At 40.2% G+C, this 13,094-nt stretch overlaps 1 protein-coding gene across 3 annotated transcripts in view; it reads left to right on the top strand.

Annotated features, from left to right (window-relative positions):
• The first annotated feature begins 492 nt into the window (after nt 1-492).
• stard13b (StAR related lipid transfer domain containing 13b) overlaps nt 493-13,094 on the top strand; it is a 64,217-nt gene continuing 51,615 nt past the window's right edge. The window contains exons 1-5 of one of the 3 annotated variants that reach the window (XM_085370837.1): nt 493-729; nt 988-1,061; nt 2,746-3,761; nt 8,765-8,908; nt 10,060-10,209. In XM_085370837.1, coding sequence (XP_085226963.1) covers nt 2,862-3,761; nt 8,765-8,908; nt 10,060-10,209 — 1,194 coding nt within the window. In that variant the 5' untranslated portion in view covers nt 493-729; nt 988-1,061; nt 2,746-2,861. The remainder of the gene's footprint in view (nt 730-987; nt 1,062-2,745; nt 3,762-8,764; nt 8,909-10,059; nt 10,210-13,094) is intronic. The other 2 variants (XM_085370836.1, XM_085370838.1) reach the window with 2 other exon arrangements.

The raw sequence follows: 13,094 nt of genomic DNA on the forward strand, positions 1-13,094 counted from the left end.
AACTCAGTTATTAGGCATTTCCCAAAGGTGCCATTAAGAATAATGTATTTATGTTTTATAATGTGAATATTACACAAATTAGTACAATGTGGTATTCATGTAAACCGAACAGTCAGTGTTTGCTTGTAAATGAAAACTTGAGGAAGCATGCTTCCTTTTCAGCATCTGAATCTTCCGTTTCAATCTTCTCACAAAGATATCATCTTAATCTGTGATTACCTGCTCCAGCCTGATTCCCAGGGTGAATGACTTGAAAGCATTCTTTCTCATCACAGTGTTTCAAAGCTGAGCACAGACGGTTCAGCCAGTGAACTCAGGCATTCCCCAGAGGTTGTTTTTGAGGTCTTGAAACCATTTCACGTTATTTTACACTATCAACTGTTGGTCCCTTTACTCTGCACACCCACCTCTATCTCCTTTCTCCTCCCCTTTCACCTCCGAGCAAGTACACATTCTCCCTGCTCATATGCAGGGAGAATGTGAGCTGATCACTCTTGCTGCCCCCCTATCCCAGAGAAAAGCATAAGGAGGGGGTGATGGCAGGCTTGCCAGAAGAAGTCTATGTGAACATGTGTGCCGCTGTGAGGGGCTGTCCAACTCCCTCTCTCTCTCTCTCTCTCTTTCTCTCTCTCTCTCTGTTTTTACAGGAACCAGGCTTGCTGTTTCTGTCTTGCCATGATTTCAGTGACATTGTTTAGGAAACACAGACAACTCATTTCTACTCAGCAGGTAAGAGTCACCTTCCCTGTGCTTATGAGTGTAGAAACCACGATAACTGTTAATTTCTCTCTTTGCTAATAATGCTTAGCTGAGTTTGTGTGTTAGGCTGTATGTTGTTTCTAAGTATGTTGAACTATTCAGGACTTTTTTTCTTATTGCCTTAATAATCCCCCAAGACTCTTTTCACTTTTCTAGATAGTCTTGCCATGTCAGTGAACACACGAAGTCTGTCTTCACTCTGTGACTTCTTCTCTTCATTTAAATCAGCCCGGCATTCATCTGAGGATAATGAGACTTTTCAAGGAAACACTAAACAAAAGAAAAAAAAGAGAAAGAAAGAAGTAAGGAAAAAAAAGAGCATTTCCTTGAAAGGCACCCTAATCCTCTGTACACTTCACATACACCATGTAGGGACAGGTTGTACTGAAGACCCTATACAGAGTTTCGTAAACTATTATATAACACTGCTTATGCCTTTGCAAATGCATATGTCTAGCATTGTTTTTCCAGTTAGGATTTGTCCTTGTCTGAGAATGCCTTATCTGCTTGTTTTCCAAAGTTCGTGTGCATGTGTGTTTGTGTATGACTGTTTGTCAAGTGTCTCAAGGCCATGTAAAGGCGTTGCCAACTGCTGATTTCTCACAGAAACAGCGCCGACCCACATGGGCTAAACTACACAAATTAACTTTCAAAATACACGTAAATACACGTACCTAAATGATGATCTTGATAAACGTTTGGGCTTGCATGTGACTTGTTTTGCTTTTAAAATGCTGATTAGAAACAGCAGGTCTCCTGTAGGTTATGGTTATTCAGGAATCGTCCTGGATCATCTGAAAAAATGTCATTTGACTTACACAGATGACAAACTTGTTTGGTGGCAAAATAAGTGTCGCGGTTCTGGGTCAGTTTGACCCAATATTTTGAGTTGTCGTGTTTTGGTGTGTTTTTGCATTTTGGATTCTTTCCTTATGATGATTATGAATCTATGTTTCAGTTATTCTTGTTTAGGGAGTTGTTAGTAGGTTTTGTGTTCTCATGTTTTTGCAGGTTTAGTTCAAGTTCCATGTGTCATTTTCTGTCTGTCTCTCAGTGTCGAGTCTGCGTCTTTGTGTGATGGTTTCTTGTTCCTGTTTTATTGTGAAGGTCTGCGTCTCATGTGAGTGTGTTCAGTTTTACCTCTTGTCTCGTCTCGTTGATTACTCCCAGCTGTGTCCCCCACCTGTGTGTAATCTCCCTGTGTTTCTCTGTGTGCATTTAAGTCGCGTCTTCTGTCTTTGTAGTTGCTGGTCCGTCTGTGTATCCACCCTGCTTCATCTGTGTGTTTTCCTGCTGTCCACCGCCATCTGTTTCTGTTCGCTCTCATTCATATTCAGGTTCGTGTTCTGTAGTCAGTTTGTTCCCAGTATAGTTTAGCCTTTGTTCCTTTCGCCTTTTGTCCATTTTTATTTTTTGTGTTTAATAAACCACCCTCACACCTTTACAAGTGCCTGCGTTTGGATCCTCCTTTATTTTTCCACACGGCTCATCTCATTCGCCGTGACAATAAGGAAATTGTTTGTTTTTCCGCGTACACTTTGAATGTCTCGGGCTTGTCCAAGGTGCGTTTTAAAGAAGGGCTTAATGAAGGGGTGACATCCACGGACATCCTCTGCCCTGATGAATGGCGGAGTGCGTAATAAATCACCAACTGTGGAAGAGCAGTCAGATTCCTCTGTGCAGTGATGTCACCACTATTGGGTGTGAAACAGATCCAGACTTGAACAGCCCAGCATGAGCCAGATGTTGAGTTTAGTTTCACTCCACGCTCTTGGCTGGATGGCATGTACTCAGAGCCGTTCAAAGCTAGATTTAGAGGCTTTATATTACACATGTACAGGGTATAGTGAGGCTGTGGTAATTACAGGACACAGAGACATACGTAAACATCTCGAGTATGTATCATCTCGTTTTACGTGTGCTGTGAGCTGTGATCTTCTTGTTCTTTTTCACATGAATTACAAATGATCTGTCTGTTTGTTTCAGGTTCATTTGCTTCACAGTTTGAGAGTCTTGCATGAAAAATGGCCGTCCGATATATCAAGCTCAAGTACTTGTGGATTTATGCTTTGAATTATGAAATACTATAAAATACAACAAAAATGGAGGTCACATCGGAGGTGAATTTGGAGAATCATCAGTCTTGGACAGTTTTAGGATTGCACAAAGTGACCTTTCTCACAAAAGACTCACCTAGAGAATATGCTGCTATCTCAACTAATGACTCACTGGAGCGCAGAGGAGATGATTTTTGTTCTAAAGCCCAAAGCTCACTCTTAGAGCGAAGTGGAGATATAACCACAAATGAAAAGGCTTTTGTTTGTGCTGTTCAGAAGACTGTGTGCTTTCTGGAGACTGAAGAAAAGTCAGTCATCCCTAGGGAAGCATCTCTGAACTCAGCTCAGCTTCTTGAATCGAAACTTATTTCACTCAGGACTAATCAGAGCTGCTGTGGTAACTTTTCACCTCCTCCTCCTGAATCAGAAGACCAGTCAAGCAAAGCTGTGCAGAATCATCCTGATGAGACGCTGGATTTTACCTGTGAATATTTGAAAATAGACCGCAAAAACTTTGACCTAGTCGCCCTTAATCGGAACTCCATTCCTGCCACTGAGGTCCCTGCAGTTATTCCCGAATGTGGCTTGAGAGTCCTGGATTTGCCACACATTGTGAAACACAAACAGAGCTCCATTACCTTCTCAGACTACACCTGCCCTCCGACAGGCAACGGCTATGCTTTTGTAAATGAGAGCTCTGACGACGGAGGCTCATCACAGGAAGGTGAGCAGGACGATGATGGTCATCACGACGGCGACAATGACGACGACGACGATGACGATGTGTTCCCAGATCTACCTCACGGTCAAGATCTCCTTGTCCATCATAGACAGAGGAACGCAGGCAAAGAGAAAAAGAAACTTTGCACGAGCTCACGAGCAGGAAATGATCACACACTGAGAAGCTGTGGTTATGAAGCAGAGGGGGAAACCAGCAGTGAGAAGGTATGCTTTAAAATATTCTCTTTTGCCCTTCAATTTTAGTATTAATCAATTAATAACCCCTTGCCATGAAAATAGAAGTTATTTTTAGATGCACAATTTCACAAATAAAATATCTGCTTACTTAGCAACAGAAAAGAAACGTAATGAAGTGGAAATCTACAACAGTAGATTCATCACTAAATGCTGCCACAGAACTGTTTATTCCTGCCACATAAGGCAGTGCTCACAGCACTCATAAATGACACGTGATATTTATTTTAGATGTCCCCCTACAAACCCCCCCCCCCCCAAAAAACTATATATTTAACATATGAAATATCTCAATACAAGACATAATGTAAGAAGACCCTGCACTTGAATTTAGCACATGTGAAATGTTTTCCCACGTGTGCTAAAACCGGTGAATTCTGTCATAAATTCACACAAGATTTCTTGGAGGCAAATAAAATAAAGTGTTTTAGAGCATGATATCCTAAGAAGAGGGAAACAGATATACTGATAACATAGGTACAGTTCAGTGTCTGAATTCATGATTTTTCTGTTTTCTTTAGAAAAGGAAAGGTTGACACTGAGAGCTAAAACAGAGTTGCTATAAGTGTGTGGGAGTACATAGACTCCACATTGGTACTGATGTACAAAGCTGTTTGCAGTTCTGTTTCCTTGCACTCCATCAGAAGGCAGCAACATTTCAGTAGGCCTATTGGCACCGAACTTAGCTGCCCATTACTGAGCTTTCTGCCCCATCTTTATCGAAGGCAATCACTAATCTTTATTGCCCTTTTAAAATCTTATATGCACATTCGTCTTATAATCCATTAAATATGTGTTCCGCTACAGCTGAGGAGGTTGTATCCAATTGCACATAACTGCCTTTTTTTTTAACAGTCGAGCAGGGCAGAGTAAAGCGCATGTCGACTTCTCTGTCTGTTGGTTGGGGAAGATGTCGTAATGCCAGCTTTATGTGCAGAATGATACTCTGCCCTGAATAGGTTGTTTTGGAGAGGAGTTGAGGAATGCAGGGAATCCAGGGAGTCTGTTGTAAATATTATTAAAGGACAGCAACAAATGTTTCTTGTGCTGTCACACGACAAACCGTGTCATCTTATGGCAGGCAGGCTGTTATGTGAGGGTTACTGTAAGCCAGGCAAGGCATGTAAAAGTTGTTTGTGAAGTTTTAAGGAACTAGTGTGCGGACAACTTTATGTTTCTGTGAGCATGCTTGAGTCTCATAGTGTGTTATTAGAAGGGGGAGCCAGTAGGGCTATGGAAAATATACCAATAAATGAATACACAAGTAAAATAAAGTAAAATAAAAAGTAGCAAACATCAGCGTAGCAATATAAATTAGTTAACTAATTAATTACTTATCTTGTAGTTATTGTTATTTGCTTCATCTCTCAGCCTCATCCTGTCTGTTTTTTTTTTTTCCCCTTTTCTGGGTTGGCTCCAGACCTCTGATTGAATAATTTAAATATGTAATTGCAGAACACTAGAGCTGCACAGTCCAGTTTGTTTTGACTGTGGTAGTGTGCATATCTTTCTTTAAAGTCTCTGGATGTGAAAGATTATTTCTGAAATAGCACACAGTTGCAGTAGTTAACATGAACCATATGAGGGCACCATTTGCATAAAGTTAACACTGTGGTATCTTCACAACTCTTTACTTCAGCTGATTTTGGCTCAAATGTAAGTAAAAGAATGCACTTCTTAAACTATCTTTCCAGCTCTACAGATATGGCTGTGGCTGTGTTCATGGGGTATTTTTGCAACACAGGGTAGTAGGAATGTAATTTATTTCTCCAAGCAGCCAGGTAGCCGTTGCCCTTTCGCATGACCGGCTGCTACATTTGGATACCTCCATGGTGATCTCTGGCACTCTCTGTGGGTGGCGTAGACTAGGCAGCCAGCCCAGATCTCACACACTTAACTCCTCATTTCCATGTCAAAGCCAGTATGTTGGGGTTTACAATGTGGCCAATTTGCGCTGATAAAGTTATAGTCAGCTCACATCTTGTTGTCCCCAGATGATAGTATTGATGCATTTATCTAAAGGATTGACTCATACCAGCGCAGTTGCTATGGTGTAGAGGCTTTACACAATTGCCAGGGCAGGATTGAGGGTAAAGGCATGACGAGATGAATCAAGGGTAGTGTCTCACTTGACTGTCAAGTCCTCACTGGAATTTGTCTCATTCCAAGTAGAAGTGCCCACATTCCTGAGGAGCACCTTGTGGGGATGTCACTAAAAAGATGCAGTGTGAGTGTGTTACAGATTTGGCTCAAGCTTGTTCCAGAATGAGGCATCTGGCTCTTGCGTTTGTGTTTGTCTGATACCCAGGGTCAATTACCTCACAAGATCTCCAGCTTCCGTTCCTTCAGTATTTTCAGTCATTTGGCCTAGAATTGATCACCAATATCTTTAAAATGACTATTTCGGCTTTTTGACTCTTCATCAAAAGAGTTCAAATAGCCACAGACAAACATACACTGAGCAGCTGAACAACTTTTTCCTTCCATGACTGTTTTTCATAAACACAAACAGGAAAATATCTTGTTTTCAATCTGCAGAATACCTCAGACAGACACAAACAGAAGCCGAAACAGAAACACTGAGCGTGTAGGAGGATTCTTTTTTGGGAATAAGTGTGTATTCTTTCATTTTGAATATCCTGATGAAGCTTACATGTAAAATAAAAAAAGCTCAGGCACAGAATCATTGTTATCATTCTCATTTCACTTATTAGCAGTGGCCACAAGTTTATCCACCACAGGGCAGAGTTTGTGCTGTCTGGTTTCTGTTCACAATAAGTGAAAATTCCTTGTATTTGTTAAGCAGACAGAGAGGATTGGGCTGTCTAAACATTCTGATCCAATGTCAAACCTTTTACATTCCCTGATCAGTCTTGAAAAGCAGACCTAGCAGAGAAAGGAAGCTTTATTTTTTCCTCTTTGGTGACCCCTCAAGACCCTTCAGGCCTTAGAGGTCAGCAGGGGATTGGCCAGATTTAGGTCATTCCTCTGGGATTGAGTGAAAGGAAGCACTTTCTCCCAGTGCTGGGTCAGTCAGCTAACCATGGCTGATCAGCCGGCTGAAAAGTGTGCCTGGTGTCTCCTCCAGCTCATCAAATTTTAGAAAGAATGCAAAATAAGTTTGTAATATTATTTAAATGTTTTGCTACATTGAGAGTGATTTACAGCTTTAAGAAAGCTGATGATATTAAATAAAAAGGGATAAAAATATTAAGTAAAAAGGGATATTACTATTAGTACAAATATTACTCCTACTGCTATTAGTGTTATTATTACTTGCCTCAATGTCACAACATTTGTAGAGCTCCATGTAACCAGGGATTGTTTGAGTTTATTTCTCTGAAATGGAGGTATTTATTAGTAAGAAAGTTACTTTAAAGTAGATAGGATAGCTTGTATTTATTCTTACTTTTCATTAGATTTTCCTTTTTTGTTTCCAAACATTTGAAAATAATGACCTTCCGACTGGAAAGGTACACTTTTCCAAGGCATTGTCAGGAACTCCCCAACAGAGCATTCATTCGGAAAAGTAAGCTCTAATGTTGGAGAAAATGACTTGATTACAGAAGGCTCAGGCATGGGTTTTAGTTAAAATTCTAGGAAATTACGTATTGGTTTTACGGAGGTGGTTGATGATCACTGCCTCTGAGTTTAACAGGAAATTGGAGTCGATCAACATTCACTGAGGAAAAGAAACACCCAGGCATTACTTTCTGTAACTATCTGGGATTTCGAGGAAACGTTTAAAAGCCTGGAGTCACGATTGTTACACACTCTTATCTTTTGTTTTTACTCAAAAATCCACATTTTAGCAACAAAGTAGCTGGGAAGGAACTGATATGACAACTCCGTGCAAACTTGAAGACGTCACAGACAACGATTCAGAATGGCCTTGGTGCATCTACCTCATACAAAAACATGAACACAGAAGCTCTACTGGATAAACCACGAGTGAACCTTTGCTGATCTGAACTCAAACTTCTGTTTACTAAATGTCCAGCTCTTTGTCCTGGAATACAATTTTAACATACTTACTCTGCAGTGTATGGAATACCTGGAGGAGCTCCCTTAAAACTGTTGCTACTGTGATAAATCCTCCAGAAAACCCAGGATTTCATACTCAGGTTCTTGAAAAAGGTACACACGGGTGCTGTTGGATTTGATCTTTCCCAGGGCTACACAAGGAAAACACACAGTGATATCTGTCCTTTCTGTCAGGCTGACATTCTACTCAGATTACAGAACAGCAATGATAATTTATGCTTTGGTGACTGAAGTGTATCCAGCTGATTAATGAGGATGGACCTCCAGAAGCACCGACACAGCTCCTGTCTGCGTAAAGATGGTCTATTTATATACGCACTGTGTGTCTGGGGAGTGGTGAAAGCCAGTGCGGGGTATTCCATCATGCTCTGTATGGCACACATGTCTGGAACCTCCTCGTCTGCTCTTTCACCCTGAGGATATCACATTTCATGCATGCATGGCAGCAAGGCAGACCTCTGATCTCTGCATCTGCAATTTACAAGAACATTTTGGGGGGTTTGTCTGTAACTTTTTGAGCCTATGGGGATGTGGTAAATTGACAGATGTTACCTGGAAGCTTGCATGTGTCAAATTTGACTAACCAGTCACCCTCATTTGGATTACTTCCATTGCAGTTTTGATGACGACTTTTGATTTTGATGATGTGATTAGTCTATGCGATTTATTTGACAGTTAAAACTTGCAAAAAATAAGATACAGATGTTTTCTGAAAACTGTGAAAAGTCTATTATAATACATCAGCAATAATTAAGATAGTAAAGGTGACAATTTAAAATGCCCAATTTTTTGCAGAATAAAACACCCCTTGATAGTTTTAATTAGACAGTACTAAAAAGTGTCCCTGTATTGACTCAATTTTTGGCTGAATACTATATAATGGCATTGTTTGCTTGTTGACTCTTACCTGAGTGCTTGATTACTCACAGGAGTCTCCACAGGTCCAGTCACCCTGGTCGGAGTCAATAAGTCAGCTAATGAAGAAACTAGACCAGCTTAATCTGGACATAGAGGAGGCTCTGAGTGCAAGCTCGTCCCCCTCAGACACGCCCTGCACCACCCGCAAGAAACAGGTTGGTGTCTGTTCACACAGCTTGATATCATAGCTATAATTAGCAATGAGTTTTGTATTTTGATACTCGTGTAGAATTAATAGTACGTGTCACTGAATGTGTTATAAAGCAGCACGCGGGGTGCAGCACTTCCACTTTCAGTACCTTATGATATGTGAAGTGTTACAGCCACTTTGGTGTGGTATGTCTGCATTCCTGGGAAGCGCATGCCGCATACTTGGTCACACTTTTTAAACTTTCCTAAATCAATTTAGTTTGCTCTCTGAGAAAATCCCAGTGGATTATTTGGACCTGTAAGTAACAGGTGTTCAATTTTTTATGTCCTGGTCCATATATTTAAAGAGCTGCACATTAGGTGAGGATATAGACAAGCTCTCAAATAAGGCAGGAACAACCCATAAACCCAGTATGTGGAGGGAGGTATAGTGTGCTGCAAGGTTTGTGAGATATGGTAATAAAGTCTGTGACACTATGGGCTTTGTCACGCTGTCTAGAAGTATCTGTGTGCCTCTTAGTCTGTGTAATCATGTAGGTCTGCGGCACTTAGATGTGATACTGGAATCTACAGTGCTTTAGCCTGGTCAGAGTGGTGCAGCAGGAACAGACTGCTATTGTACTTTTGCCATTACAACTGCGACCATACCACTGTTTTCTAAAAAGGGCCCTTCTCATGGTGGCGTGTTTCATGGAATATCCCACAAGAGTTTGCATTCATGAACAAAAGTGCTCTTTTGGGCTCCATATGTATGTACTGCACAGAAGAGCTGTTGTGTTGGAAGGGAGTTTGTATGATTTGGTCCATTAGGAATGGCTGAGAGAGGCTTACATGCCTCACAGGCATCTGCATAACCATCCCAGGCATTCACTATTACTTGCTTTAACTAATGACAGGCAACTGGGCAAGAAGACAAGACATCTTTACTGGGACATTTGACAAGGTCATACTCTCTGTCTTCTCAAAGGAAGATGCACACATACAGGCTCCTTTGTGTGCTTCTGTCAAGCTGATTTGAGAGTGGAGATTTCACTTCCCCAGACGCCGACCTCAGCCTCTTGTTTTCTTTTCCCCTGGCCACTGTTGAGCCCATCCTGTCCTTTTCTGTTTGACCAAACAGTGTTGTTGACAGTTTGCTGTTGTGATGTTGTTGCAGTGGGGTGGTGCGCTTCCAAAGCCCACGTTAAAACGAACCCTGAACGACCAAGTTCTCCATAGACCAGAAAGAGAAGAATGTCAGAACAGAGACTGGTTTTCTACACCTCGCAGCTCCTCAATGGGAACCAGAGCAAGAACCAAGAAGACGGTAAGTTTTTCTAAGAACCTCAGCTTCCTGCAGGGATCAGTCAGTTTCTCTAAGCCAATAAGAGCTTATAGTGTGCAGTACAGGATATGCAAACTCTGCTGTTGTTCTCAATTAATTTGGTAGATCCAGCCTAAGATTTAAGTTTCTGGATTTTTATTACAGCATATTTGGGTGACTGCCAATGGGCATTACTCAATGGACTGCCTGTTAATTTAAAGTAGCTAAGAATTCTTTTCTTTCTTCTTCCTTCTAAATTATAATGATCTATAAATAATCCAATGACAAATGATGTAAATTTACCATTTAGCTTTTCTGCTGCTTTATGACAGATGATCCAAGTCGATAGCTTTTTAGGTTGTCTGCTTGTCCTTGAATCTCATTCTGGTGAATGTAATATCTCAAACATTCAAGTAGTCAAAAGTCATAAGTAATGGTGACTGTGACCTCACTAGTTGTTAACAATCAGCGATTTAAATAAACCACAGTGGCACGGTGGTTAGCACTGTCGTGGAAGCGAAGGATAAGCGGAAGCGAATGGATGGATGGTACAAAGACAGATTTGTTAATAGCAAATGTTATGAGCTAGATTTCAGTTTACACCAAGAGACATTAGCGAGTCAGCAGTTTTTCCTACATTCTGTTAAACCCTGTTTTTATTTAAATCAATTTCAGTTCAATTTTGTTTATATAACACCAAATCAGAAACAACAGTTTCTTCAAGGTGCTTTTTTTTTTTAAGGTAAAGACCCTACAATAATACAATAATAGTACAAAACCTCGGGCCAAATTACCATCCCATATGGTAGCCAATGATTTTGATGTGGCAATCAAAGAGACCTTAAAAAGTGAATGGCATAGGAGAAATAAATACTGTTGCAAAGTGGCCTTTAGGGGAGACCGGGGATAGTTGTAACATTTTTGACATTTCTGTCTGTAAATTGGAGCTCTTTTAAGGTAGTGGATTCAAAATGTAATGCAAAGTATTTACATGTCTCTGCTATTAAATAGTGCAGCTATTTTGTCTGCAGCACAATTACCCATTGCATGGTATGGTCTCAAACACGAAGAGTGAAATGTTACAATTAACCCCATAGTCTGGGTTAGTTGTAACATATCCTGGGGTAAAATGTAACACAATGAAATAAGGGTACTAACAAAACATTAGCATGTAATCTTTGTTTATTCAACACATGAATGCACTTACATCCATTTATGTAGCTGTTAGCTGTGTGTGTGTGTGACAGAATGCAGAAATCTAGCTCTTGAACATATTCCAACCCCCCCAAAAAAGACAAATTCTGGAATTTTCTGCAACTGAATATTTCATTAATTTTGGTTGGTCTTCCTTGAGTTTGGCCTCATTGGCTCAGTGGGCCTTATAACCTACAACTCTTGCACCAATTTTGAACATAACAATGAAGCTGAAAAAATGTAGTTGTTCACCAGCATCGCAATTCCATTACTTTTTATCCTGGCTTACCTTGGTGTGGTTTGCAAAGTGCTTCAGAAAGATGAGGAAATCTGTTTCTTGCACCCATCCTGATTTATTTCCACTACCAGTACTTCCTACTGGTCCATCTCTGACACAGAGGTCTGCATAATGTATGTGTGGGTACACAAACAGTGGAGGAATTGTGTTGCCAATGGCATTAACCGCATATACAAAAGCGACCAGTGAACCTCTCTCTGCTGATGTCGTTGCCCCAACTTGTTTAATATAAGTTAAAGTAATAGTGTGGTAAGTTGTAACATCTGCATTATTGTTACAACTAACCCAGACTGTTGCTGTTACAACTGACCCAGACTCCTATAGCCATGAACCAGCTAACATTAGAGCCAACGACTAAAACATTAGCACTAAAGACCTACACAGAATATATCCCCATAGACATACAAATAACATAATTTAAGTTTGATGAGTTTAACTGCAAAGCAGATAATGCTATTAGAAATTGAAATGAAGTAGAAAAACTTACTTTTTGGCATACAAATTACTTTTTTTCATGTTAAATTGTCTGTGTTTGACAAAATGTGCTGATTTTTCACATGTGATAGCAGAACTGATTTGGGCATGCACAGGATGAGTCACATCATTTGAAACTTAGCCCTGATTGGAGAAATTGGAAGTGTTACAACTGACCCACGTTACAACTATCCCCGGTCTCCCCTACTAAACCTGCAGGGAGGTAATCGATGTGACTATAAATAAGAGTGAAGAATTTCAAGCATGAAGTCGCTTGAAATTCAGCAACTTCAAGCAACAACCTTTTACCTGTCTCTGCACTGTTAATATCAAAGTGTGTAGACAAAACAAAATCCCAAAAGTAAACATTTTAAATGTGTAACTATTTTAAAGATAAAGCCATCATTGGGATTTTGATCTTTTTCATTCCCAATCTACACAACATTTCCATCTGTCTACACATCTGTAAATATTTAGGGTTTGGATTTGAAATCAGGTCAGTCAAACATCCTTAGAGAGGCACAACTCACTTCTTATGGCAAAGAATGTGACTGTTTCGCTGCCGTGAAGAAATAATTGAACAAATAACTGAAACTGAAAGATTTCCAAAATATAAAATCCCTCTAATACATGTTTTTAGTATCATTTTGTGACATGTTCATCCACATTATAATATTTGATGTTAGTCTGAAAAGGTTTCATTTTGTTTAGCTGCAACACGAAACCACAGACTGGATTTTGTTGTAGTTAAACAAAATGGATCATTTTGGTCTCTGGAACATTCTCAGAATAGGTGACACCTGTATGTTCTGTGAAACCCGTGAGTACCTCTTGGAAATGATGACGGCATGAGTTAAAACTTGGTGTCAGAGCAGCTGTGTATGTTCACATATTTTATAGATGGAGTAATTTTGTTGGATAA

The sequence above is a fragment of the Diplotaxodon limnothrissa genome, linkage group LG14, assembly GCF_057381915.1.
Source record: "Diplotaxodon limnothrissa isolate DT_005_m linkage group LG14, D_limnothrissa_male_GT1.1, whole genome shotgun sequence".
In the NCBI taxonomy this organism is placed as follows: domain Eukaryota; kingdom Metazoa; phylum Chordata; class Actinopteri; order Cichliformes; family Cichlidae; genus Diplotaxodon; species Diplotaxodon limnothrissa.